General features: G+C 34.3%; 1 protein-coding gene across 1 annotated transcript in view; it reads right to left on the bottom strand.

The window, feature by feature from the left end:
- LOC149782241 (uncharacterized) overlaps positions 1 to 25113 on the bottom strand; it is an 85085-nt gene that overhangs the window by 23248 nt on the left and 36724 nt on the right. Inside the window, exon 2 of the mRNA XM_089935096.1 lies at positions 997 to 1344. Coding sequence (XP_089791222.1) covers positions 997 to 1344 — 348 coding nt within the window. The remainder of the gene's footprint in view (positions 1 to 996; positions 1345 to 25113) is intronic.

The raw sequence follows: 25113 nt of genomic DNA, 5'->3' as shown, positions 1-25113 counted from the left end.
CCAATCAAAGAGAAGGAACAGGCGTACCCCTATGATGTCTGCAATACATCATGACCAATGTGTTGTCCATAGCAATAATAACACAACATCTTGTCTGGTTGATAGAAACGGGGTCAGCTGTAACTTCTCGTGCTTGGGGATTAGTCCCAGACATGTCAGTGTAGCCTTTGAGAGTTACAGATCCCTTTTTAAAACACATCAGAGGGCACTGTTTATCAACCAGTTGTCAAAATATTGACCCCTAAAGCCCTCAAGCCAGCTACTGTTACACCCATCACCCTGGTAAAGGCTCTCAGAGCAAAGGCAAGACAAAAATAACCTAACAATTGAAAGATCTATGGCACCATCTCTAAACAAGGATAAGTGGGTTTAATAGGAACCTCTTATTTTGTGAATTTACTTTGAAATATGTCACTACTAGTTGAGGACTTTCTGAAGTGATAAAGATCAAATATTATTCTGGGGAGTTTAGTGTAATGGTGTCAATTCAGCAATCAACTGAACAAAAGCAATGAGAAAACAGATGGCTTGGAGGATTCAGGTAATACTACATTAAACAAGATCAAAGAAATGATTGCAAACAGTAATAACCATATTGCTTTTATGATCATGGGCAAATACATGTAATCTAAATTATAAATGTTTTACGTCTTTTCTTCTCTTTGTATTTGAACAGGGCACTGATGAAAAAAATTCATAAAATATTGAGAAAAATATTTATGCAATTACCTGTAATGATTATTTTAAAGTTTAAGTGCTAAATATTATATGTCAAGTTATATACAAGAAGGTAACCACTCTTAATTTCCTCTCAAGATTATAATTCGAGTTAATGTCCCTTTACAGATTTAGATAGAAGAACAGAAAAGCTAAATACAGAATGTAACTTGTCAGAAACACAAATTATTATTAGTGACAAAAAGTAAAGCATTCCCTCAAAGCCAAAAATTAGTCAATAAATATTACATTGGGCGACAACTTCTATTCTTGATGTACCTGGGTTCTTTTTGTTTAAATCCCAGCCAAGAACTACACACAGCTCTATGAGGTAATTCTTGAACCAATCTTTGCCTTGGTCAAATGTAGTTGAGAATAACAGGTTTCCTCCTTCTGCTTGCTTCTTAAAGTTTTTCAGTGTACAGGCCATTGCCTCTATATAACTCCTTGACCACAGCTGAAGGTCCCTTTGCTTTTCAAAGACACTTATATGAGACCAGGTAATGCCTATTTTGATACCATTCCGAATGGACTGAAGAAGCTGATCAAGGTCATGGAATGTATCAACAACTGGTTTCAGCTGTGCTCTGATGGATTCATCAGCTAGATCTGATATACTTCTTGATTCTGAAAAATACAAAGAACTGCCATGTTCAATCATTGTTAGCATACACAATTTAACTTAGGCATGCACAAAAGAAGAGCAAAGTGCAACATTTCTTTACTAATAAAAATTTAGGGATAATAAAACTTTGGCCATCAAAAGGAGGTGAAATCTAAGGGGAAAGAAAAAGTTGGGACAATCAGACAATGCATGGATATCAGATGCTATTGTTAATGGGTGGTGACTGCTATGGAAGGTCTGACTCTCTTGTGTGTTTCATCAATTTTCTTGGCTGTCCACATAATGCTTATGGACTACATTATAATCGCATACCAATTTACATTTTTTGGACACTCAAAGAGTGGGTTTGGTGGATCCAAATGGGGTTAGTACATGTCACCAAAGTAAGTGATGCTGTACAATTGAGAATACATTATCTAGTTTCAAGCCTGAAGAAAATGACTGGAAATACAATTCTGATCCTGTTTACTTTGATGAATATAATATACTTCTAAACAAAACCAGCTGGTAAGCTAAGCATTTGCAGAAATCATCCACACATGCACAAAAATTCAAAACCACATATATTAAACAAGAGGCCATCAAAGGATGGTCTACTGAGCAAAAAGAATTTTGATGAATCTCAAGGTAAGATCATTTCTTCCATTTGAGTACTGAGTGTTGAAACGATCTCTGATATTCTTCAGCAGTAACAAATATTTTATATTTGCTGCTGTGGTGGACATACTGGATGTCAGATCAGCACCACTTTCATTCAGAACCAAGTAGGTACATGCCCCATTCAGAGGGAGTAGCAACAGCAAAACTTTCATGATAGTAGAAGTTATTGCTATATTGGGTGTAATTGATATACCATTTTCATTAAGCCAAGTATGTACATACAGTGTGACCCCCACATTAACACGGTACTTGGGAGCCATAGAACCAGACCGTGTTATAGTCTGAACCATGTTTTAAGCAACCAGGCCAGTTAGCTGAAGAAAATAATGCATGTAACCAAAAAAATTGTGGGGTGTAGGTAATAAATGCAGGTGGTAAAACATGTGCTTCATCAGCACAGTTACCATCTTAAACTGATGCATATTAAATGAGAATACACCTGTAGTGAAAACAGAGAAGGCATATATAATAGTTTACTTGATTTCAAGAACCACAAATTGGTACATATATGTGAATACTGTTTATATATAAACGTCTAATGTATAGCATAAATAGAGTATTAACACCGTGTACTCACCTGCAAATCTCATCATATACAATGAATCCACAATACAAGTGATTCCATTGAAAATATGCACACACAGATTTAAAATATTCAATAATTTTGTCACAGGTCATATTGGTCTGAATTCAGTGGAAAAACATAACACAATCATGTAACAAATGACGAAGCACATTTACTTTTTAGTACGTTCCAAGTCGGTAAAAGTTAGTTTGTGTTTTAAGCCATTGTTGGTAGCATTCGTAAGCATCAACCTTTTCTCCCTGCAAAAAGGAAACTTTCGTGGCACAGTTAACATGTTCCAGTCACGTTGGAAAGTGCAAAAATTCATCAGATTCCATTGCTTTTATTTAAGTTTGGTACCGACTTCCCTTCAAAAAAAGTTCTTTGTTTTTAATGAAGATTGTAGTCGGCTTTCTTTGATGAAGGGCGCATGCATTATTGAAGTCACCGCTAAAGGCCAGCTTTGGAGAACCAAACAAATGCCCATTTCTTATTGTGGCAGCAACATCAAATAATTGTACTGCATGATTAATAAGGGTGTTTTTTTTTAATTGCTGAGCTGATTTTCATAACAATCAGTGCTTCAAAGGTAATGTGTTTCCTTTGAAATTTCAGCAAACTATTTATGTGAGTACATTTTTAAAAAGGAATTGGCTGTCATTTGGACTAGTCTAGTTACTGTTTCTTCCTGCCTATTGAATAAACCAATAAGTAAGATGTGTTTTTTTAAATAACATTTGTGGTAGCAGAGTGATGATGCCTTCCACACATGTGTCAGAAATTTAACAAAGGGTCAACATACGATAGAGATGCAGGTGTTCTGGTCTGATGACAGGGATTATTGCAGAAAATGTGAGTGTTCTGAGGGATTTAATTCTGAGTGAAAAGAAGAGGAATTTTGCTGACTATCCACATACGAATGTCAGTCTTTGTGAATATATTAATTACTAGCGAGCAGACAAAAATCCGACAAAAGATAGATTATGAGATAATGCCTCATCTGGCTGATCTCTGTTACCAGAAATGTAAATAACAAAAAAGCGGATATTTCACAACATACAGTACTCATGCTAGATGTCAAGATAAGCGGGTTATGATATAACAATGCATTATTTAGATGGTTTGTCAATATGGACAAAGAATTGTTTATGTAATAATAGATAAATTTCAGCACATTTTATATCTAGTTTGCGGCTTTCTTTCATGGGGCCTCTGAATTTCTACACTCCAAACCAATGGTTGTATATACAAGTTTAAACAGATAACAACGTCGCCAATAAATTAAAAAAATCGCCAGATGGTATATATTGCTGCTAATAAGGAAACAAAATCCAAGTCTGCGACACTGGCAAAGCCCTACATGATCCCAGAATAAACTTTTTATAAGTTATTTTTTGTACTTTTAAGAAGAGAAAACTACTTTTTTGTGTACAAGAAAAATACATATAAAGGAGCCATGCAATGATCATCTTGTAATATTCATATGTGATCTCTTCCCCAAAATGATAATACATTTTTACATTATTTTGTACTTTTAAGAAAGATTTTTTTTTGTGTACAAGAAAAATACATGTATATGAAATTTCGGGAGCCACACCACGACCGAGTTATATCTGAATTCATGTTATAACGAAGCATGCTATAGTGGGGTCACAATGTATATCATAAAATGTCTACTTGTGAAAACTTCCTGCTGATATAGCTATCTGCTTGGAAAGGAGCTACGATAATAATATTTTCAAGATGACCACTATGATGGCTATATACAGAGAAACCCAACAATAGCATACTACATTATAGCATTGATATGACATGATCGTGGCATGGCTCTGGAAATTTTATAAATGTTTTGCAAATGAAAAAATTATTTTTATTTTCAAAGTATAAAAACTAATGTGTCAAAGTTTTATTATAATTTTGGGGAAGAAATCGTATTTGTGTTTGAATCTGAATAGAACATGATTGTGCATGCAGGCTCCTGAAATTTTACAATAATTTCACCAACTGCTTGGAAATTTTGAGCTAAAACAAATTCAGCAAGATGTGTTGTCTTCTTGAAGAAAAAAGTCTAATGATTGCATCTTTCTTTATATGAATAAAGTTGTTAAATATTTTTATTTGTGAACCTTCATTTCAAAAGTGCCAATAGTCGATCACTGCACTTCGATCTTACTTTACTGTTGAAAGATGTTGGCTCATAAGTGTTAATCTTATTATGAATGATCCATGAGCAAAAAAGCCAGTAAGTCTTCTTTGTGTTTATATTCAATGCATTCTGCGTACAATTGTTGTTCAAAATATAGCTGACATGTTTTCTCTTTAAACTGAATACACAACCAAGCACCAAACAATGTGGTGGTTAAAAAAAAAACTTTAACATTCTCACTTGAACTTAAAATCAATTAATAAAAGCCACTACTAATCATCAAAGTAAATCCCACAGCTAAATGATGTTCAAATTAGGGCCAATGATTTACAAAATATCAAAGAACTGAAAGCCAAGTGGATTGGTGGTGCTGTTAAATTGGCACACAATCAGTGAATCCTTTCCCTAGAAAAATACCAATTGTTGATTAATAATTATTCTTGCTGTAGTAGCTAAAAGAAATAGATCTCAAAGTTTTAATTAATGGGTATTTATGATAGATAGTGGCACATAATAATGTAAATATTTTACTGTTAAAGATAAGCTTGAAGCCCTTGACAGGATTATGTCTAGTGTTAACCAAACATAATTATCTCAAGATTTAGGTATTCACGAGCTGAACATGTGAGAATGGAAGAGCAGCTGAAAATCAATCATTTTAAAAAATTAAAAAATAAAGTATTCTGATTCGCAGTAGAGAAATTCAAACAGTATGAAATTTATACAAGCACTGTTACTGACTTTGGGACTTACAAACGCACACTAACTGAATCATAAATGTACTTCATCTTCCTCACATAATTTTGCTATTATTTTTTTTGTATTGAATTCAGAGACAATGATCTGTGACAGAATTACTTAAGATTATACTTCTGTGTGCTTATTTTTGATGGAATTATTACAGATTTACTCTCATGCAAATGGGGATATATATATATATATATATATATATATATATATATATATATATATATATATATATATATATATAATATATGTATATATATATATCTTTCACTTGGAGTTCTCTTGATAAAGTAAAATATTATATCTGCAATCTTCACTACATGTGTATTTCTCATTTAATATGCAGGGGCCCCGAGTGGCCAAGTGGTCTAAAGCGCTCTTTGTTACGGATCACTGCCATCTCACCTCTGTCTGTGGCGGTTTGAGTCTCGGATTCAGCCAATGAGTGTATGTGAGAAAGCTTGCCAGTAGCTTCTCGTGGGTCAGTGGTTCTTTCCGGGGTTTTCCCTGGTTCTTCCTCCACCATTAATACTGGCCGCTATGTATAGCCTATCATGTGCTGAAAAATGGTGTTAAACCCCACAACAACAACAACAACATTTAATATGCAGTCATTTAAGAAGATAACTGTCCATGAGGCATTTATTTGATGCATGCATCATTTTCTTCAGCTAAATGACTTGACTGGTTACAGCACAGTTCAATACATAGTACAATACCTTTTTGTGGACCCATTGTGTTATAGCAGGGTTACACTGTAGAGGCTCAATTTGATTTGTATTAATTTAAGACCACTAGACAATGTAAGAACTCTTCTAATGAAAACCCCATGTCAAAAAGACTTTCCATTTAAGAGTAGTAGCACTATTTTAATTTATTTACTATAAGACATTACAAGAAATTTAATGATGAAAACCCTTATGCTGAAATGACATTCTATTTCAGAGAAACAACAAAAACAAACTTTCAAGATGTCTGCCATGGTGACCATACTGGATATCAGCTGTGCTCTATTTCTGTTTAGATGTCACTCCAAAAGATATTAATTTCTGACAGAGTGACAGGTATAAAGTGAAGTTTTTTACATTTGTAACATGCACAGTGGAAAAATCTTGGCATACCTCTATGCTACTTGCATGTATTGTGGCTGAAATTTCTTTATATATTGTACTTGTGCAAAATGTGCAAAAGTTAAGTACAAAGCTGAACCAAATGGCTGCTTCCATATGGTTGAAAAATGTGCTCAAACAAGTCCCAAGCACACTAACTTTAGCAGTTATTAAAACATGGAAAACATTTTGCCAAAGCAGGTAATACCAGCATTGAAAGTGTAATGAATAAACTACAAAATATATAAATGTTTAAGAAATTATTGACTCATTTTTAAACAGTTTACCTTTGAAGTCCAGGAAGTAAAAATGACCAAGTGCAGACAGCAGGTTTTTGATAGGTGTTCTGAAGTAAGGTCAAGCTGTATAATCCATAACCGAAATGACACCCATCATTCATACACCAAAATAAAGGGAATTAAAAGTTCTTTTAACAGTATGCAAGATATGCAAGGTATTTTTTTTATTTTAAATAACGAAGATAGCCAAAGGAAGAAATTCTTCAAAAATTAAACCCTATGCAAAGTATGAAACTCTGCAGCACAAATGTTTGACCAGTTATACATAATAAGTGTTCAGGCGAAAACACAATGTCAATATTGGGGCTCTGTGTGATAGTGGTCTTATAATGGTGCTTGCCTTACTGATCACTCTTGCATTTCACCTCTGCCTGCATGGGTTTGTGTCCTGGCTAAGTGAGTATGTGAGTAATTTTGTCAGTCTCTTTCTGTAGTATGGTGGTTCTTCCTGTTGTTTTCCTGAGTTGTTTTTCCAGCAAATATACCAGCCATGTATATCCCACCATGTACTGAAAACGACATTGGGTAACTCTGCCCCTCCCACCAAACAATATGCAAAATGACCAGCCATTTAGGAAAAGTAGCCATAATATTTTCCCAGGTGACTATTGTTGTGGTTATATAGGCACTATTTTTATACTGGACCATATATATATATATATATATATATATATATATATATATATATATATATATACACACACACACACACACACACACACACACACACACACACCAGACAGCAAAAAGTGCTATCCCTGGATTCTATAGAAGAATGTTTGATAATCGTAGGCACATTTAATATTTAATACAAATAATACTATGATGCAGGTTAGAGAACTTTTAATTCATACTCTACAGAGATTTGAACCCAGGTCTGTGGGTAAACAGCACCCATTGCCTTGCCTGCACACACAAGCCATATTCCCTCACAACTAAGCACACAACACCAAAAAATGATGCTATTCAATCTGTGTTATATAATGTGATGTAATTAATTATGAATGTTGACACTGCATAGCAGAAAGACCCCTGGAGCATCAGAAATGCCATCAATCTGGACACATCAGGACTATAATCTGTGCCAGGCAGAATGTATGCAAAGAAACTATCAAATCAATTTAATATTCATTTGATCTTAAACCCTGTCTATGGTTTATAATAATAATAATAATAATAATAATAAAAATAAAAACAATAATGCTTTATTTATTTACCCATTAGTCAGGGATTATTCTCCCTTGAGGCCCTCTTAAGGAGAGTATAAAAATGCACATTATATAAAGATATCAATAATTACTATTTATTTTAACATGTTTAGTATTAAAATGCTAAACTGCATTATCTATTAGGAGCACATACAAACTCATGATATCTCTTCTTAAAATACTCTAATATTTTCAGCAGATTTTACATGTAGTGGAAGCTTGTTCCACAGAACTGTACCAGAGTATTGGAAGCTCTTTTTAAATTGCTCAGTTCTTGGTTTTGGTGCTAGAAGGTTTCCATGTAATATTGATCTCAACTGGTATTGTGTTGAAAAGATCCTGAATAAGTCCTGAAGATACTCTGGTGCAGTTCCTGGTGTAGACATTTATATAAAAGAACTGCCTTGTGATTTTTAAATCTATCCTGTCATATATTGTGAACCATTTGAGTTCTGTAAATAATGCTTTTGAGGGATGATCAACAGAAGCATCTAAAATTATGCATGCTGCTCGTAAGTTTATAAATCCTGTCTAGCTCAATTATTTAGCAGCTTCCCCATACATCTGAACAATAATCCATTGTTGGAAGAATATATGACTTGTAGTATAGATTTTGAGTTTCCATAGATAAATATTTCTTGATTCTGCTGAGTAGGGCAATTTTGGACGAGTGTTTTACAAAGCTTATCAATATGGTAATTCCATAAAAAATTATTATCTTCGGTATCACTTTCAAGCTTTTCATGTTTGACATTTTCTAATGGATGATTATTTATTGCAAGAGATAGTTCTGGGTTCCCTGACTTGTGTAGCTTTTGTGATGTCCCCAAAATCATACATTTTGTTTTACCTTCACTAATTACCATCCTATTTTGTTGTGCCCAGTTCTGGACTCTAATAAGGTCTGAATTTAATCTCATTTGGATAACTTCAGTATCAGAACTAGATGTGTAAAAGGTTGCATTGTCTGCAATCAAGTCTGTAATTTTGTGGATTCATTATTTAATGGTAGATCATTGATATAGATAAGGAAGAGGATAGGGCCCAAAACTGAACCTTGAGGGACACTGAACCTTGAGGGACACCTGAATGAATTGTGTGAGTCTGAGAGCTAATATTGCCAATGCTTACTTGTTGAGACCTTTGGTTTAGGTATGACCTAAACCAGTTTATAGAAGGATTGTCAAACCTGTAACAGTTCAACTTTTGCAGCAGAATTTCATGATCAACAAGATCAAAGGCTTTCTTGAAGTCAAGGAAAACAATCCCAGTCACATGTCCATTATCCATTTCCTTCAGCCAAAAATCAATTAATTTAGTAAGTTCTGTTTGGAATTTAAGGATGATATCGGAAGTTTAAGAAGGAAATGTCAAATCCATCATTCTTTGGACACTTGGGAGGGAATGATGGTGTTTAAATTAACTTTTCCTTTCTTTCAAAGTTCATTTAGATGGGAGGAATGGCAAAATTTGCAGCAAAAAAAAAATGGTGCTAATGGGGTTTCAAATATTTTGAATAAACAAAAAAAGAATTTTTGTAGAATTTCTTAATACTTTAAGATTTAAAACAAGTCTGAAAGATCACTTTCATTTTTGATAGTTTGTAGGTATTAAAACTAGAATACAACAACATGAGTGCGCAAATTTCAAAATGGGGATATGATTGAAAATACACAACCACACATGAAGGGCACATCTTGAAATGGAGACTTCCCTGATTTGCAGTAGACTGAGTGATCTATTTTATCACCAATTTAATTTCCTGGCATGTTCTGATGCCATCCCTGATTTTGTTTGTATTTTGACATACTCTGTAAAACATGTTTATATATCCCTTTGCAATCCAGCTGCAAAAGATTGCTAGGCAGCAACAAGATTTAAATTGGTTTTCTTAATAATAAAAAGCTTTTGCAAATACATGTACATAAAAAGTTTATGTTATTCAGACTCAGCTATAGTGAAACAAGTTTTGTATGTATATGAGGTTGAACCTTCACTGAGCTGGCAGGGGTTATCTATATACCTGTTTCCCTAAAATGATCAAGATATGAGGAATTGTCAGCAATTTAACCCCACATGCCACTTACACACACATCAAAAGCAATTGTAGTTAGATCACCTTCCTTCATTTCCTACTTTTACAATAAAAAGTTAACTCTGATATATATCCACAGCTTGTCAACTTCTGCAGTCATTTATAGAATGGAATTATCAGCATGCTCTGACAATCCTTATTTATTATCTTTAAATGTGGCTAGAAATACGGAATATCTCTAAGATATGATCTGACAATACTAAGTCTACCAAATAATTTTTGTTTGTAAGTATATTAAATGCATAAAAAACATGTTATCTTCTTTCATTCAGATTTTAATTTTCAGTCATTTTCTACAGACTCATAATGAAACAATAGCTTATTCTCACTTGAACATCACGTTCATTTGGCCAGGTACCTCAAAAAACTTTAAGTCTCAAAGAAACCCCAACACTGTCTGGGAATATGTCAGGTGTGCTATAACACAGACTCTGCGATGTTGCTGGAAAACAAGGCTGAAACAGAATGATCCAAGTTGTTGGGGTGAAGTTTTTGTCACAGTACTTGTGAACCTCTGTTTGGACTTTATGTCAGCAGAAAGATGCAGTGGCTGAATACACTGTAATTCAAATAGGGAATATTCCATTATTTATTTCTATTTTCATTCTAAAACATACATATTTGGTTGGTATCCCTATTGACCCATGAATGTGAAAGGTCTACGCCCTAACATGCATGAGATTGACAACTAGTTCCCTGTGGTAAAAGTTACACTGTACTGTTTACAAAAGGCTGGAGATAATTTCAGACCTGTTGATAAGTTCCATTCCCATGTATGAGTTTCAGTTAAAAGAATCATTAAATCTGAATATAAGGTTTCTCAGCAGAAACTCCTATTGCCCTATATTGGCAATTAATAATCTGTTATAGAAATCAATTGTATCATACATATCTGGCATATATGACAAATTCTTGAGGACTGTTAAACATTGGGTCAGCAGTGGGCAAAAAGTAACAAATAATTTTATTGCCCAATTTGATTTGCCATAATATAAATATTTCAAAGTACTGGTATCCACTGACTTGCATGAATTTTGCATTAATGTGATTTTATATGATTTTGTTTTTTAATTTTTTATAGTAAGAACTTAAAACTGATTTGTCTAAAACAAAAAAATTAGGTTCATAAATGGCTAAATAAATGGCATTACAGTTAATTGAATTATATTTTAATGAAAAGTAAAGGCAGTGAAACAATTTTTTTTTTTAATTACATGATTTTGAGTTATGTGACCACTCTTGGGAATGCAACTATCATATAAGTCAAGGGTTTCATACAGTTTTCTGTGTTTTTTCGCCCTAGATATAGCAGCATTAGAATGTGTGCTTTTGGTTTCAATGAAGAAGAACCAAAATTATATTCTTTTTACATTTAGATTCGTAATTGTTCCTCATTTGTTCCATCTGCCTTGAAAAAGTGATCAAAAAGATCTTGACATTGCTTCGCCAATTTATCTCACTTGCTTCACTGCACATTGTCATGTTTGATTCATAGATATATATCGCAAAATTATACAGTAAAGAACACAGCTCTCCATTCATCTTTTGACACAGAGATGTTCACTAAGCAATAACAACAACCTCAGTTCTTGTATTTATTGTAGATCTTTGTCTCCAAGATGAGTATCAATCATGATTTATGGTCTTCTTCTCTAACCTAGGAGGTTTTTATTTTCTCTTGTAGACAGTCACATTGAGAAGTCTTGTGGCAAGATTTGTCTTTTACAAGACAGGTTCAAAATGCTTCCATTTATGTTCCTCAATTGAAAGAGCCAGTAATTATGGCATATTAAATCTGTGCAACTTCACTTCGTGTCTGTTTTGTAACTTTGTCTATTCTGTCTTTTAAATGAAGCAGCATCAAGCATCACATATGGCAAAAGTTCATAACCTTTATGGGTGGCGACCCAGATTAGGTTTATGGTGTTAGTCTCATGACCAACCAAATGCTACAAAAAACCCACTTCAGTAGGAAATTTCAAATAATTAAGGTTGATTGTGTTGACCCACTCAAAACAGCATGGTGACCCAGTTTTGGGTTGCTACCCATGGGTTAAGAACCTCTGACATACTGCATTTAACTTTTTCAGAATGTTCCATGGATTTATACTTTCACGGACAAAATACATATAGCACACATGTGGTCAAAGTACAAAGAGGATATCTGTTTTATGACTACCTAGATATACTGAAGTATTTCATGAATGATATGGAAATACTGTATTAACTGTCACAAGTGGCACAGCCACAATATCAGATAACTTTTCTTTTAGCCGTAAGAAAAATACATAGCAAGTATAATACATCTTATGGGTGAACATATGTGATAACTGTTTTAAGTATTTTTCATAAGCATCAATTTAAGTTGGAAAATACTGTTGTCACAGAAGCCCATAGATTTGTGCACCCTCTCCCCCCTTTGCATAGCTAAGTGGATACACTTGCAATACTTTCAGTAGTTAAATGACTTCTCTAGATACTAAGAAAGATAGATTTATTTATGGTCAGTATGATTTTAAAACAACAATTCAACATAAGCTCTAATGAGATTTTAACCAACATTACATAAAACAATAGTCATTAAAACAAGCATGATTTGCAAGACATACAAACACAGCATAATACATGTACATATAACAACTGGACAAAACATAATAGCACATAACTTGAAACACGAGCAAGCAAAGGATTTTTAAAGGTAGTGATTTAAAGTTTCAGTATCTGGATAAACAAAAACCATGATATAGTATATCAACAAAACAAATTGTTGGTAAAACTAATTTAAATTATTGCTGAAGCACCAAATTAGGACGAAAAGTATGCTGCGATACTGCTGATACCGTACTTAAAAAAAGAAGCTAACAATAGGGCACTTGAAAGTACATAAGACAAGAACCAATAAACAAAAAATGGTAACATAAACATTATCTTATGATCATGGCAGTGGATGGCACTATTATTTATAGATATGACTGTTACAGTCTTTACAATTCCAAGATAGAAATAATGATCTAAATGAATTAAGATTTGACTGCTCTCTAAAGTGACTTGGTAGCTCATTCCATAAAATGGCTATCCAGCAGATTTTTTCCCACATGTTGGGGATGGAAACTGAAGTTGGAAAGGATAAATGGTATGTAAGATTGTCAGTTTGCTGAGTCAAGTTAAGCTTCTGACCATTACATTTCATGATGGATAGCTGCCTTGAAAACTTCCTGCAAAGATTTTTTATATGTGAATCTAACTGTAGCTGATAGTCAATGTCAACTCCAAGCAGTTTAACAATTCCTTCACAGTTTAGGACAGGCTTGAATGTCTTTCTACCCACAGCTTGTGCTGGAAACTTTTCAGGGTTGGCTTGCATTTTGTTCACAGTGAGCTAGTCAATAATAATGTTGGGCAATGTGTTATCATTGACATAGTTATATAAAAAGCCATGTGTAATAAAATTGAAGCTTTCATTGATAAAAACATTAATGAGTAATGGTCTGAAGAATGACCCTGAGGAATCCCTTTTTGAATTTCAGTCTAACCATTCAAGACACCCTGCATCTTAATTTCCTGTTTTAATTTGACAGATAGCTCAGTAAGTGTCCTACAATAAGCCCTTACCTTGCAAATGAAAATAACTTGATGGAGACATGAAAAGCCTTGGATAAATTAATTAGAATTGCATCTAAGATACATTACATTTTGAGGACCCCAACTATTGTGTTTTAGCAAAGCTTTCCTGGGACAAAACCACATATACCAACACCACTCCCCATATGCCTACTCTTCACTAGTTTAGAGTTAACAAGGGGTTCAAGTACATGGTACCGATCACCTGGCTGAAATCTGCCTAATTGAGTATTTAGCCAAGAAATCTGGGTCTGTAGGATGCTTGCTTTACTGATATTTTTTCCAGTGCTGTTGATTGCATTTGTTATGAAAACAATTGTTTAAGGTTTCTATATCTTCATCCATATCCGATGGCATCATTTTTGGTCCCACCCCCTTAAAAAACTGTCCTTCATGCCAGAATACTTTTAGTAAAATTTTGATGGTTTTAGAGAAAAGTCATTTAACTCATTTGGCCCCAATCCCACCTGTATGATGAGGCTGTACCCTTTTTTCCAGCTCTGCATCATCAAGGTCATACACCAACGTGGGTGGTATTACAAAAAAAGCAGACAGATACAGCTCTAAAATGATACCAAATAATCTGAAAGGTTCTAGATGCACTACAAAATACAGACGGAAAAACCTAAGTTTTTGGACCCGTTTTTTTTTTTCACCCAAAATTCACTCATGGTCGGAATGCGATTTGGTGTCTGGATTTTAGACCTTTTGGCCTCAGATCTAAGGCAGACCAGTCTGAACTGCAAACAGACAGGTGAACCTTTGCAAAAACTAGGATAAGGTAGGCATTTGGAATAAAGAGCAGTCTCCATACGAAAATGATGGGTCCATTAAGAAGAAAAAACCTAACAAAAACAAAAAACAACAAGAAGAACTCCAACTTTTACCCTTCTGCTCATCAGCAAGCAAAATAACCAATGGAAAATGATGTTTCTATTACAACTAGGCATTAGTCTCATGGAAAAAAGCCGATGTATTACGATTTATTCAGAAATAGCCCCCCAAATGTCTTTCCTATGCGTATTTCAGGCGAAAATGACAAAAACCTCTGAGGCAGAATGAGTTATGAGAATTTTCAGTTTTGGCAATGGTGGTCATTTTTAATTGAAAGTTAAAATCATTTGTATAAATTTCAAAGCCATTATTACCACAATGCTTTCTTCAAATATTTTTAAAACTGTATTTTTAGTAATAGCAGTCATGTTTTATGGTGGATGGCATCATTTTTATCAATTGGAAAGCCCTTCAAAGCAGAATGCTTTCAATAAAGTCTGTAAAACAATTGCTCAAAAGATGTAATTTAAATGTTTTTCTATTTTCGGTAACAACGGCCACATCAGTTTCTGAATTGACATCATTTGTCTAAAACTTAAAAATCTGTATTTGTCTGTCAAAGCTGGTAAAATTTAGTTAAGCAGTTTGGAAGAAGTAATTTTGTAAGCCTTATTTTTTTTTTCAGCAACTATAACTATATTTTGGTGGTGAATCTGGATTTAAAGAAGTCTGAAAAATTTTCATGCAAGAAAGTTTTCTTTCAAATTTCATCAAATTGTAATCTGCAGTTTACAAGAACAAGTGTTCAATGAAAAAAAATTTAGACACAGGTCCAGGGCTGTTGACTTAAAATAATTCACAACCCTGACTGAAATTGCTACTCTTATAAATTCAATAGGGGTTTGAAGAAAATGCAGGTGTTAGTGTTCATCAATACACTCACTAGAGACTGGATTATCCTGGTGTTCAAAGTTCTCTGCTGGATTCTCTGAGCCAGTCATGGTCAGAACCAAGCTAATACATGTCAATATGTTGTTTGCAGTATGTGCAAACAATTAATTGCCTCTCCCCCACCATATTTTTTAAAATTTGGTGTGTTTTGCAAAAAAACCTTCAGTCACCCAGTTTATACCCGACCTCTTTGCCTTTTAATTACAACTATTTAAACTGCCCAAAGGATAGTTTTACATCAGCTCCAATCATGACTGTTTCATATTTCCACCTTTCATGTAGGTCAGTGGCAATCTGAATTTAATCAGATTGCACTGGGTTATGGCAGGTGTGTCATTATCTTGAAAATATATTTCTGCATTTCATCAGCACTATCAAAGTTTTCTCTGACAAATTTGATTATTTTTTGGACAAGCTCGAAGGGCACCTCTTGTAGAATACAGGACAATCCTGATCTGAAATTAGAGGGGCCCCATGCATCAGGCTATAGGATTTTTGAGTACTGAAGAAGTCATCTAAAAGTAATTTTAGTTTGAGTAATAGCACAGAGACTGTACAGTGGTATATCAGAACACATATTAAATTTGGTCAAAATCTATTCAGTGGTTTTAGCAGAAACCTCTATTTGATGGTGAAGCTGCATTATATACACCAGTGTTTCTCAAATTTTTTTGTCTTGCGGTGCACCAAAAAGATCTAAAACTTTCACGGCACACCTGAAAAGATTTAACAATTTGTGTGGTGAAGAACTTATTTATTTTTACATATATATTTAATTTTAAATTTAATGTGAAGGATGTGCAGGCTTTCGAGAGCAAATCAGATTGAAGTGAGGCTCCAAAAGTCGACAAACAAGCGCGCATTTCATCGTCGATTTTAAGAAGTCTCTCTCTTTTTCGATTTGATTTCAGTCAATGCTGAAAATCCAAACTCACAAAACCACGAAGACACAAATGGCAGAATTACTTAGATTGCTTTTGAACTGATTGCACTATTCATGTTACTTTTTTAACTTTTGCGACATTGATTTACCATTTAATTTTTCGATATGTTCAAGGTTTCAAAACGCAAGCAATTTTAAATATTTTTCAAAACTCCCAAGGTACACCTGAAATCTCTCGCGGCACACTAGGGTGACGCAGCACACAGTTTGAGAATCACCGATATACACAAATTGAAAAGGTCTTCGTGCCAGGATATCTTCTGTTTGGTCAAATTTTATTCAGTGGCTTGTGATAGGTCATTTAAAGGTTTTCTACATTTATTAATGGTTCTCCAGTTCGATGGAGTTAGATTTGATTGTTTTCAGTAACGGAATTCATGCTAGAATGTCTTTGTCAAGTTTGGTCAAATTCTATTCAGCAATTTTGAAGTTACTTAAAAGCTTTTCTAGTTTTTAGTAATAGCAACTTTTTTATTTAAGTAATGTTGGCTGTGTTTGAAGCATTGGTCCTGCTGCAAAGGATGGTTCTGTCAAATTAGATGAAATTCTGTTAGCAGTCTTTCAGAAGTATTAGAAAGTTTGTTTCTTCTATTTCTGGTAATGTCAGTCATAGTTGATGCCAGAAATAGTGATAACATGAAGGCTCTTATGGAGGCCATATTGGATATCTAAGTGGCACTATTTTCATTGAGGACCAACCAGACATCATAAAAAGTCATTCAGTGAGAAACCCATGTTGATACATTTGTTATGATCCATTCTGAAGGAAAAGCAAATTATCAAGATTTTAAAGATGGCTGACTTAGCAGCCAGAATGAATTTGCAGGCAGCACCATTTTTATTTCGGACCAACTAGACATCACATAAAGTCTTCTGATGAAAATCTCATGTTAATATGACTTTTGTTCATCAGGAATTGCAATTACAAGACATTCAAGATGGCTGCTGTAGCATCCATATGGAAAATAATATTCTCAATGTTTTCACTTAAGACCAACAAGACATCGTATGAAGTCTTTCAGTGAAAACCTCATGCTGATATGGCCACCAATTCAGGCCAAGAAGTGACAACGTGATTTCTAGATGGCCACTGTGGTGGCCATATTGGAATTCAGATCAAAACCACTTTCAATTTGGAACAGCTAGAAATCGTAAGAAATCTTCTTGATAAAACCCTATGCAGTGTATAGCCAAGGACTGACTCAAAAATATCATAGATGGCACATTAAAATTTCTGTAGGTTGGTCATCAGGCATGTAAAAATTTGTCTGGGAATGAATCAGCAATCAGATCAAACTGCTTTGAGTTCGATTAATACATCTGTATAGTTACTGATAAACACATGTCCAACAGCACTTTTCAATGGAATTAACCATGGATCTAATATTGTAAGCCAATCAATTTATCACCTGCATTTTCTCTGAATCACTTGATTAGTAATACTTCAATCATAGTAATATCATAAATTCAAAGCTGTGGATGATTCTAAGCTTTTTGGGCCCTAATAACCACAGGGATTAGAATCTTTGCTTTCAATTTACCTATCAGTCATACATGTACTATAAATACTTTTTTTTAGTATATGTATGACTGATAGGTAAATTAAGCAATGATACAAGCCCCTGTACTCAACCAAAGAAAATGAAAAAAGTTGAAGATAGTAACGTAATCGATAGTAATAATATTTCAGACAATGAGGCTAAACCAAATGAGTAGTAATAGCATGAGCAAATCTGATCAAAGGAGAAACTTCTGGGACAGATGGTTGAAAGATTTTCCGTGGTTGGCATATGATTCTGACACCAAAAAGTCGCAACATGCAGTCTCGTTATAAAACTTAAAATGCAGAATTCTATAACTGAACATAACACCAATTTCAGAACTAGTATAATAACCCAACATGCTGCAATGACCACAAGGCTTTAGTTGTTGCTGATTCTATGGCCTGGCAATTTCAGAAAGCAGTTAATAATGTTTCCAGTTAAAAGGAGGCCAGCATTCTAGTTGCTATGGAAGTTGTATTTTGGAGTTTTGATTATAATTGTGCAAAGCAGGCCCTGAGTATCATCCATTATTCAGATTAGTGTACAGAGTAAGGTAAATATATTAAATGAAAACTAATAGTATACAGGTATATACTCTTATTTTTACTAGCACATGTACTTCAGCAGATTAAAAATATATTAAAAAATGACATTTATATTGCTGAGCCCATATTCTTTTATGTGACCCCATTTTTTGGACACTCATGGAGCCCGATAGCCCCATTGGGGTCATTTCTTAGCAGAACAATATGTTAATTTGATTATCTATTCAGGAGAAGTAACAATACAACAAGATTTTCAAGATGGGCACTGTGGCAATCTTATTGAAAGTAAAAGCAACGCAATTTTCATTTAGGACCAACTTGACCATGGGATGAATATATATGTGTGTGTGTGTGTGTGTGTGTGTGTAAATTGTCAAGGCAATCCTTGTAGTTCTGGAAGAGTTGAGATAGTAAAGAAGTGCTAATGGATAGACAGACAGTGAACAACAGGCCATCTCATAAAATCTCTTGGTCTTTGAGCAGTAGAGGTAAAAAGTTTGAGCAGTAGAGGTAAAAAGTTGTACATCATTATCTATAACATTCAAACTATACAATTTTTTTTTAGCTGGGATGCAGCATAGACAAAAAATTTATCAATCAGAACCGAACAGCAGAAAGTGTTGAAATAATAAATAAAAATAAACTTTCTGACCATAAACCATGTATTTACCGGTAAATATTAATCACTAAAGTAATGTCATAATTCAACATGCCCCTTAATGAAATTAATACAATATCTAGACTAGGTCAGTATTAGTTTGGTTTTATGCTTTTAGGGCACTGTGCTGAGGCAACTGCAAGAAAGTGCCTTGCCCAAGGATACACTATGGTAGCTGACCCAGGCTGGACTCATGGTAAGATTCAAACCCAAACACTATTGGCTGATAGTTGTCTGGCATGCTTCACCACTGAGCAACTATGGCTCCCATCATTACTAGTAAAATACTGAGTGCTTTTCAACCACAAGTGACAATACCATGTTTCCACTTCATGTGTGAAATATTTTTGTCGTTGTTAATTTTTTTTACAGATTTTAAAAAAAAGTTATACACATGTTCAGGCAAAAAAACGTTGACTTGCATGAATTTTATAAAATTCTGTGCATATGTAGTAATTATTACTATAGAAGATGATGTATTACTACATCAATAAACAGTAGTTCCAAATTTGTACAACAGATTAGGACAGTGACATTTTATTAACTGATCTCATTAATGCTTACAAATTTGTCTTTTGTCAAATTAATGAGTGTTTTCAGATGAAACTGAAATGAATTATTATTTCTGTTGATATATTTTCTGCATGGAATAATCAAGTGAACATTGCATGGGGGGGGGGGTGAGATCATTATAGAGCTGAAAACTTTTAGAGTGTATAGATGATGCACCCAAATTTCAATAATCATTTAATATCAGTTTGCAATCAACAATCACCCATCCTTGGCTTGCCATGAATTTCTGTTATGAATATGAGTTTGATCAAATTTAAAATAGTTAATAAAACTATTATTAAAATTATCTCTGATCCTGAGTTTTTCCCTGAAACATTTACCATTTGTCATAGACTGCAACATACTTTGTTACCACTTTATACTGAACACCAACTGCATAGTCATTTAAATTCAGTTAAAAAAAATCTGTACAGTTCATGCAGAAAACTATTTGAAATAATGTAATACTTGAAAACTACTAGTTCTTTGAGGGGTTTTAGACATTTTTGATGGCACCTCCTTATTGCTTGCATAAATAAACATTGTGAGCATATTTCATAATCTGTTGATGGGGGGGGGGGGGGAGAAGAGAAAAAAAAAGAAAGAAATGAATTAGGCTTAAATATGGAACATGCCATATGTATTGGAAGATATATTTCCTAAATGGAGAAAAAAGTTAAGTTCCAAAGGTTATTTGGCCACAGGGGCAATTCTAGTGTTTTTTAATCACCATTATGGCAACATCAATTTTTTTCATAACGATGCACTTTAATCGCATTATAAAATATGTAATAAAATGTTTTACTTTCAGTTACTTTTCTCTTTGTCTCATCCTGCTGTTTTGCTGTATCAAATGTCAATGCATGATGTGCCCCAGCAGCTGTATAACTGTACGATTCCCAGAAAGGGGAAGGTATATGCATTCCACAGTGTGAAGATCTAGTGTTGAAGCATCTTGTACTTGAACACCACTTTGAAAATAAGCCAGATAGTAAGACAAATGCATCATTAGAGTTACCATCAGTCTCTTCAGTATCACTGGATAACTCCTCAGAGATTTCATCCTGGGAAGAATCACTCAAATCACTGTCAATATCAATTTTTGATGTTTGCCCAATCAGCAATTCCTCAATAAATGTCAACAGGTCAATTCCTCTATGACTAAAGAGTTTATCCAAATACTTAACCTCAAAAGGTTTAAATTTTTTGCCATGCATGTCTTTATCATTTACAGGAATAATAGATAATTCTACGTGTCCAATAGTTGCCTGAAAATCTAGAGAAAAATTATTTGTAACAGATAAGTTTGCCTGTGTGTCACTCTTTGATTGGCAGATCTCATCAGGTAGGTATCTAACAGACTTAAATCTGAGACCATCTGTCTGTTTTAATTCCTGTTGTTGCTTCTTCACTGAATCATCTAGTGAAGTGCCTATGCAAAATTTACATAGTGATTTTCTTTCCTGCTTTACTTGATCAGAAATGGACTGTTTATGTTTCCTTCCAATGTAGTCTTTAAATGTATTTTGGCCAATGAACGATTCACAGTTATCAAGTCCACCTGTTGGCTTTGACGCCAATTGCTGACATTTCCATGTAGTGTCATCTTTAGACGTATCTATTTCTGTGTCAATGAAGCAGACTTTCCTTCTTGTTTCCTTTGATAATGAAGGTACAGATTGTTCCTGTTTTTTTGTAGTGTCATCTATTGATGCATCCATGCTAGTACAAGATGTGAAGAGCTTTTCAATTCTTGGCTTGAATCCAGGAAATACATGTGAGGACTGAACAGACTGCTTATGTTTCTTCATAATGCCCTTCTTAGATTTATTCATGTCAGAGGGAGATTTTAAATTTTTTCCACTTGTTAGCTTTGGTAGAGTAGATACCAACTGTTGATGATTCTTGGCACTGTCATCTTCAGATGAATCCAAATCCATGACAAAATTATTGGGTTTTCCTTTTGTTTTCTGGATAATTTCAAGTACAGACTGTTCCAGGTGTTTTTTGGTCACATCCTCTTTAGATGTATCAATACCTATGCCATATCTGAAAGAGTTTGCACTGGCTTGTTTGGATTGTAATGGCAAAGACTCTTCACATTTCTCTGCAATTTCAACTTTAGGAGTATCAAAATCTATGAAATATTCACATAGTGCCCCTGTTCTATGACCTAAATGATAGGCCATAGGTTCTTTACACTTTTTTGTAATGTTGTCTTTGAATGTATCCATCTTTTCAACAGATTTATAGGGTTCTTCCTTTGACCGAGAAGGTACAGACTCTTCCTGATTCTTTGTAATATCATCTTTGGATGCATCAATATCTGGAAAATATTTGTACAGTATTTCACTTATGTGCTTAACGCGAAAAGACATACAACTTTTTAACATCTCTTCCTTGTTTCATTTATAGAAGTTCTGTCAATTTCCAAGTAAGATTTATAGTGTGTTCTCAAAGACACTTTACTTTGGAAATCTGTAGTGTTATGGATCCTCTTTCCAATCAAGAGACCAGAGACAGACTTTGTAATTTTCTTTTTGATGTTTATCCAGTATAGGTTTTTAATCTTGATAGAAGCCTCCTATAGCCACTGGATGTTGTTTCCTCAAAATCAATAAAATCTGTCACGAGACCTCTCTTGCAAACCAAGGCCTTTCCTGAAAACTGAGTATGCAATCCTGACATGCTTGTCTCTGCAGGCAACAAGATGCATATGCATCTCAATTTTCCAATTTCCAATTCCATGCCACCTAGCAGTACAACAGGTTATGGGAAACTAATATGGTAACGTATACATATGGGGTCAAAGCCATTTGCAATGCCATTGGCAGTTAATTGTGTAATCATTTGTTACAAGTAAGTACATTTTAAATATATTCAAAGTCAATAATTTCAGTTCATGGATTACTGTTCTCAAAAGAAGATTTAAAGTTAATCTTTGCTTCAGTTTATCAGCAGTGTGCACTTTTCCAGTTTCCAAGTCGTTACCAAGAAAAAAACCCAGAAAATTATTTTTAAAAAACAAATATCAGTATTCAAAATAATAAAATAATGCTCAAAGATTTTGAAAATCTTATTAGGTTCTATCCGGTTCTCATAAGTTATAGCTTATAGACCAGTTTTTAAGATCAATGGACAAAACACAACTCTATTCATTCCATGACTAATATTACATTTTTGGAGTCTCAGAAGTGACACTGATGTAATTTTTAGCAACATCTCCACCCACCTATGAAAGAGAAAATTTTACAATGTATTGCCTCTGAATTTTTTATATTTTTTCTAAAGAGATGAAATGCTGAGATTTAGTAATACAGTAAAACCTGTCCTGAAAGACCAGTGCTACATGTATGTGAGATCACTGAAGAACTCACATTCTCAATGCATTGATTTACTGATTATATAGTGTTCTGATCTGTCATGAGAGACCACTGCTGTAAGACCACCGCTCTTGAGTGACTAGATTTTAAGTGCACAGATGTAGTGATAATATAGTATTAGAACCTGTCATGAGAGACAACCTCATTTGATAAATAAAGATATTGTGGCAGAAGGAGTGGTCATTCAAGTCAAGTTCTACAGTAGTTTCTTTTGCACCACTAACAGTGACTACAAGCAAAGACAAATCCTGTGCATGTGCTAATGTCAACTTGATACTGACAGAGCATGATGAAATGAATATAGGTAAAAAGTACAATATGTGTTGATATTTTACCATCAATTTCTTGAACAAGTTTGAAATTATTACAAGTAAACAACCATCACAAAGTAATGTGCGTGTGTGTGTGTGTGTGTGTGTGTGTGTGTGATTTGGATTTTTAATGTAGCTTTAACAATATTTCAGTCATATCACTATGATATCTGTAGTGTTGCAGTTTATAGCGATGTCTAGCATGGGGGTGGTGGTCGTGGCGGCAGCATCATGTCCCACCCAATCACATTATTCTGATACCAGGTCGACCAGTCCTAACACTAACCCCTTAATGATGAGCAGCTGCTTGTACCATTTTCATAAGTCTTTGGTATGACTTGGTCAGGGCTCGAACCCGCAACCTCCCACATCCGAGGCAGATGCTCTAACCATTTAGGCCACCAGAGCAGTCCAGACAAAGCAATTATTTAACTGCTCAGTTTGATGACCCTTGCAGCCTACATGACTCAGACAAAACAAGCTTTGCTGAGGTTGAGGAAACATTGTCCCCTCAATGGCATATTTATCACTGGCAGATGGCAAGCAGTACAGTCTGATATTTAATTTTCCATGGGATGCCTTTGACTGTTTCTTGTTATGTACTGAAGTTACGGCAACAACAACTCTCTCTCTCTCTCATGAATTCTATATGGATCAAAAAGTTTCAGGGGACATAGTCTGGTTAAACTTACATTTAATGAAATTTACTGGTCAAATTTTTGCAGAATTACACTTCATGAAATCTCATGAGAAACTAGAGGACAGTGAGCAATTTGCTTATGTAAATATAGCTGTACCTCTCCTGCAATCCACCCCCCATTTATGTTATCCTTTTCTGCATGCATATTTGTCTGGCTGCAAGATGTATAAACACTGAACATAACTATTTGTTCCCCTTCCTTCAATAGTGATTATAATAAGTATATATTTTTTTGCAGGAAAAATAATGTAGATTTAAATGGACCATTTTATTCAAAATATATATCTAATGCAAAATTTTTTTTAAAACCATTAAAATTACAGCACAAAGACTGATTCTTAAGCAGCAGGTGTGTGCATTACATATGGTGGCTAAAATGTCTGAAGACACCTTACACAGTAATCTTTGATGTTTGGTAGTAAATAACCGCTAGGAGGCACTGAACTGGAAATGGGCTCATTGCTGATAAAATGATGAATGTCGATGCCTCAGAGCAGAAAGACCTCAGTCGCAATAGAAAGACCAAAACCTCAAACAGGTTAGAATTATCAATTTTCAGACAGAATTATGAAATCAGCCTGTCATACTGATATATATATACTTCTTGCATTCAAAAATAGTGCCAAAATGAATTAAAAAAATGCAGTAAAGCTATATTACAAAGTCAGTCTTCTTTCAAACGTATATCAATAAAAATTGATCTTATATTGGTAAGAGCAGCCAAGAACTACTAGCAGTTTAATGTTGACAGCCTTTATATGCAGTTTTGAATACAAATTAAAGTACACGATAGACAAAGACACAGACATTTTATTCACATGCTAAACAGACAACAAATAATGAAAGAGACAAAGCTTAGGAAGAGGAGGGAAGTGGAGCTGACTTAGAGTGTTACGTGCATAATGACTGACATCATGCATCATCATTGAGATATGTTGCAATACATCTGGTAGTACAAAT

This window comes from Sinohyriopsis cumingii, chromosome 15, assembly GCF_028554795.1.
Source record: "Sinohyriopsis cumingii isolate HCF-2022 chromosome 15, ASM2855479v2, whole genome shotgun sequence".
NCBI lineage: Eukaryota > Metazoa > Mollusca > Bivalvia > Unionida > Unionidae > Sinohyriopsis > Sinohyriopsis cumingii.
This window is presented reverse-complemented; position numbering and strand designations above follow the sequence as displayed.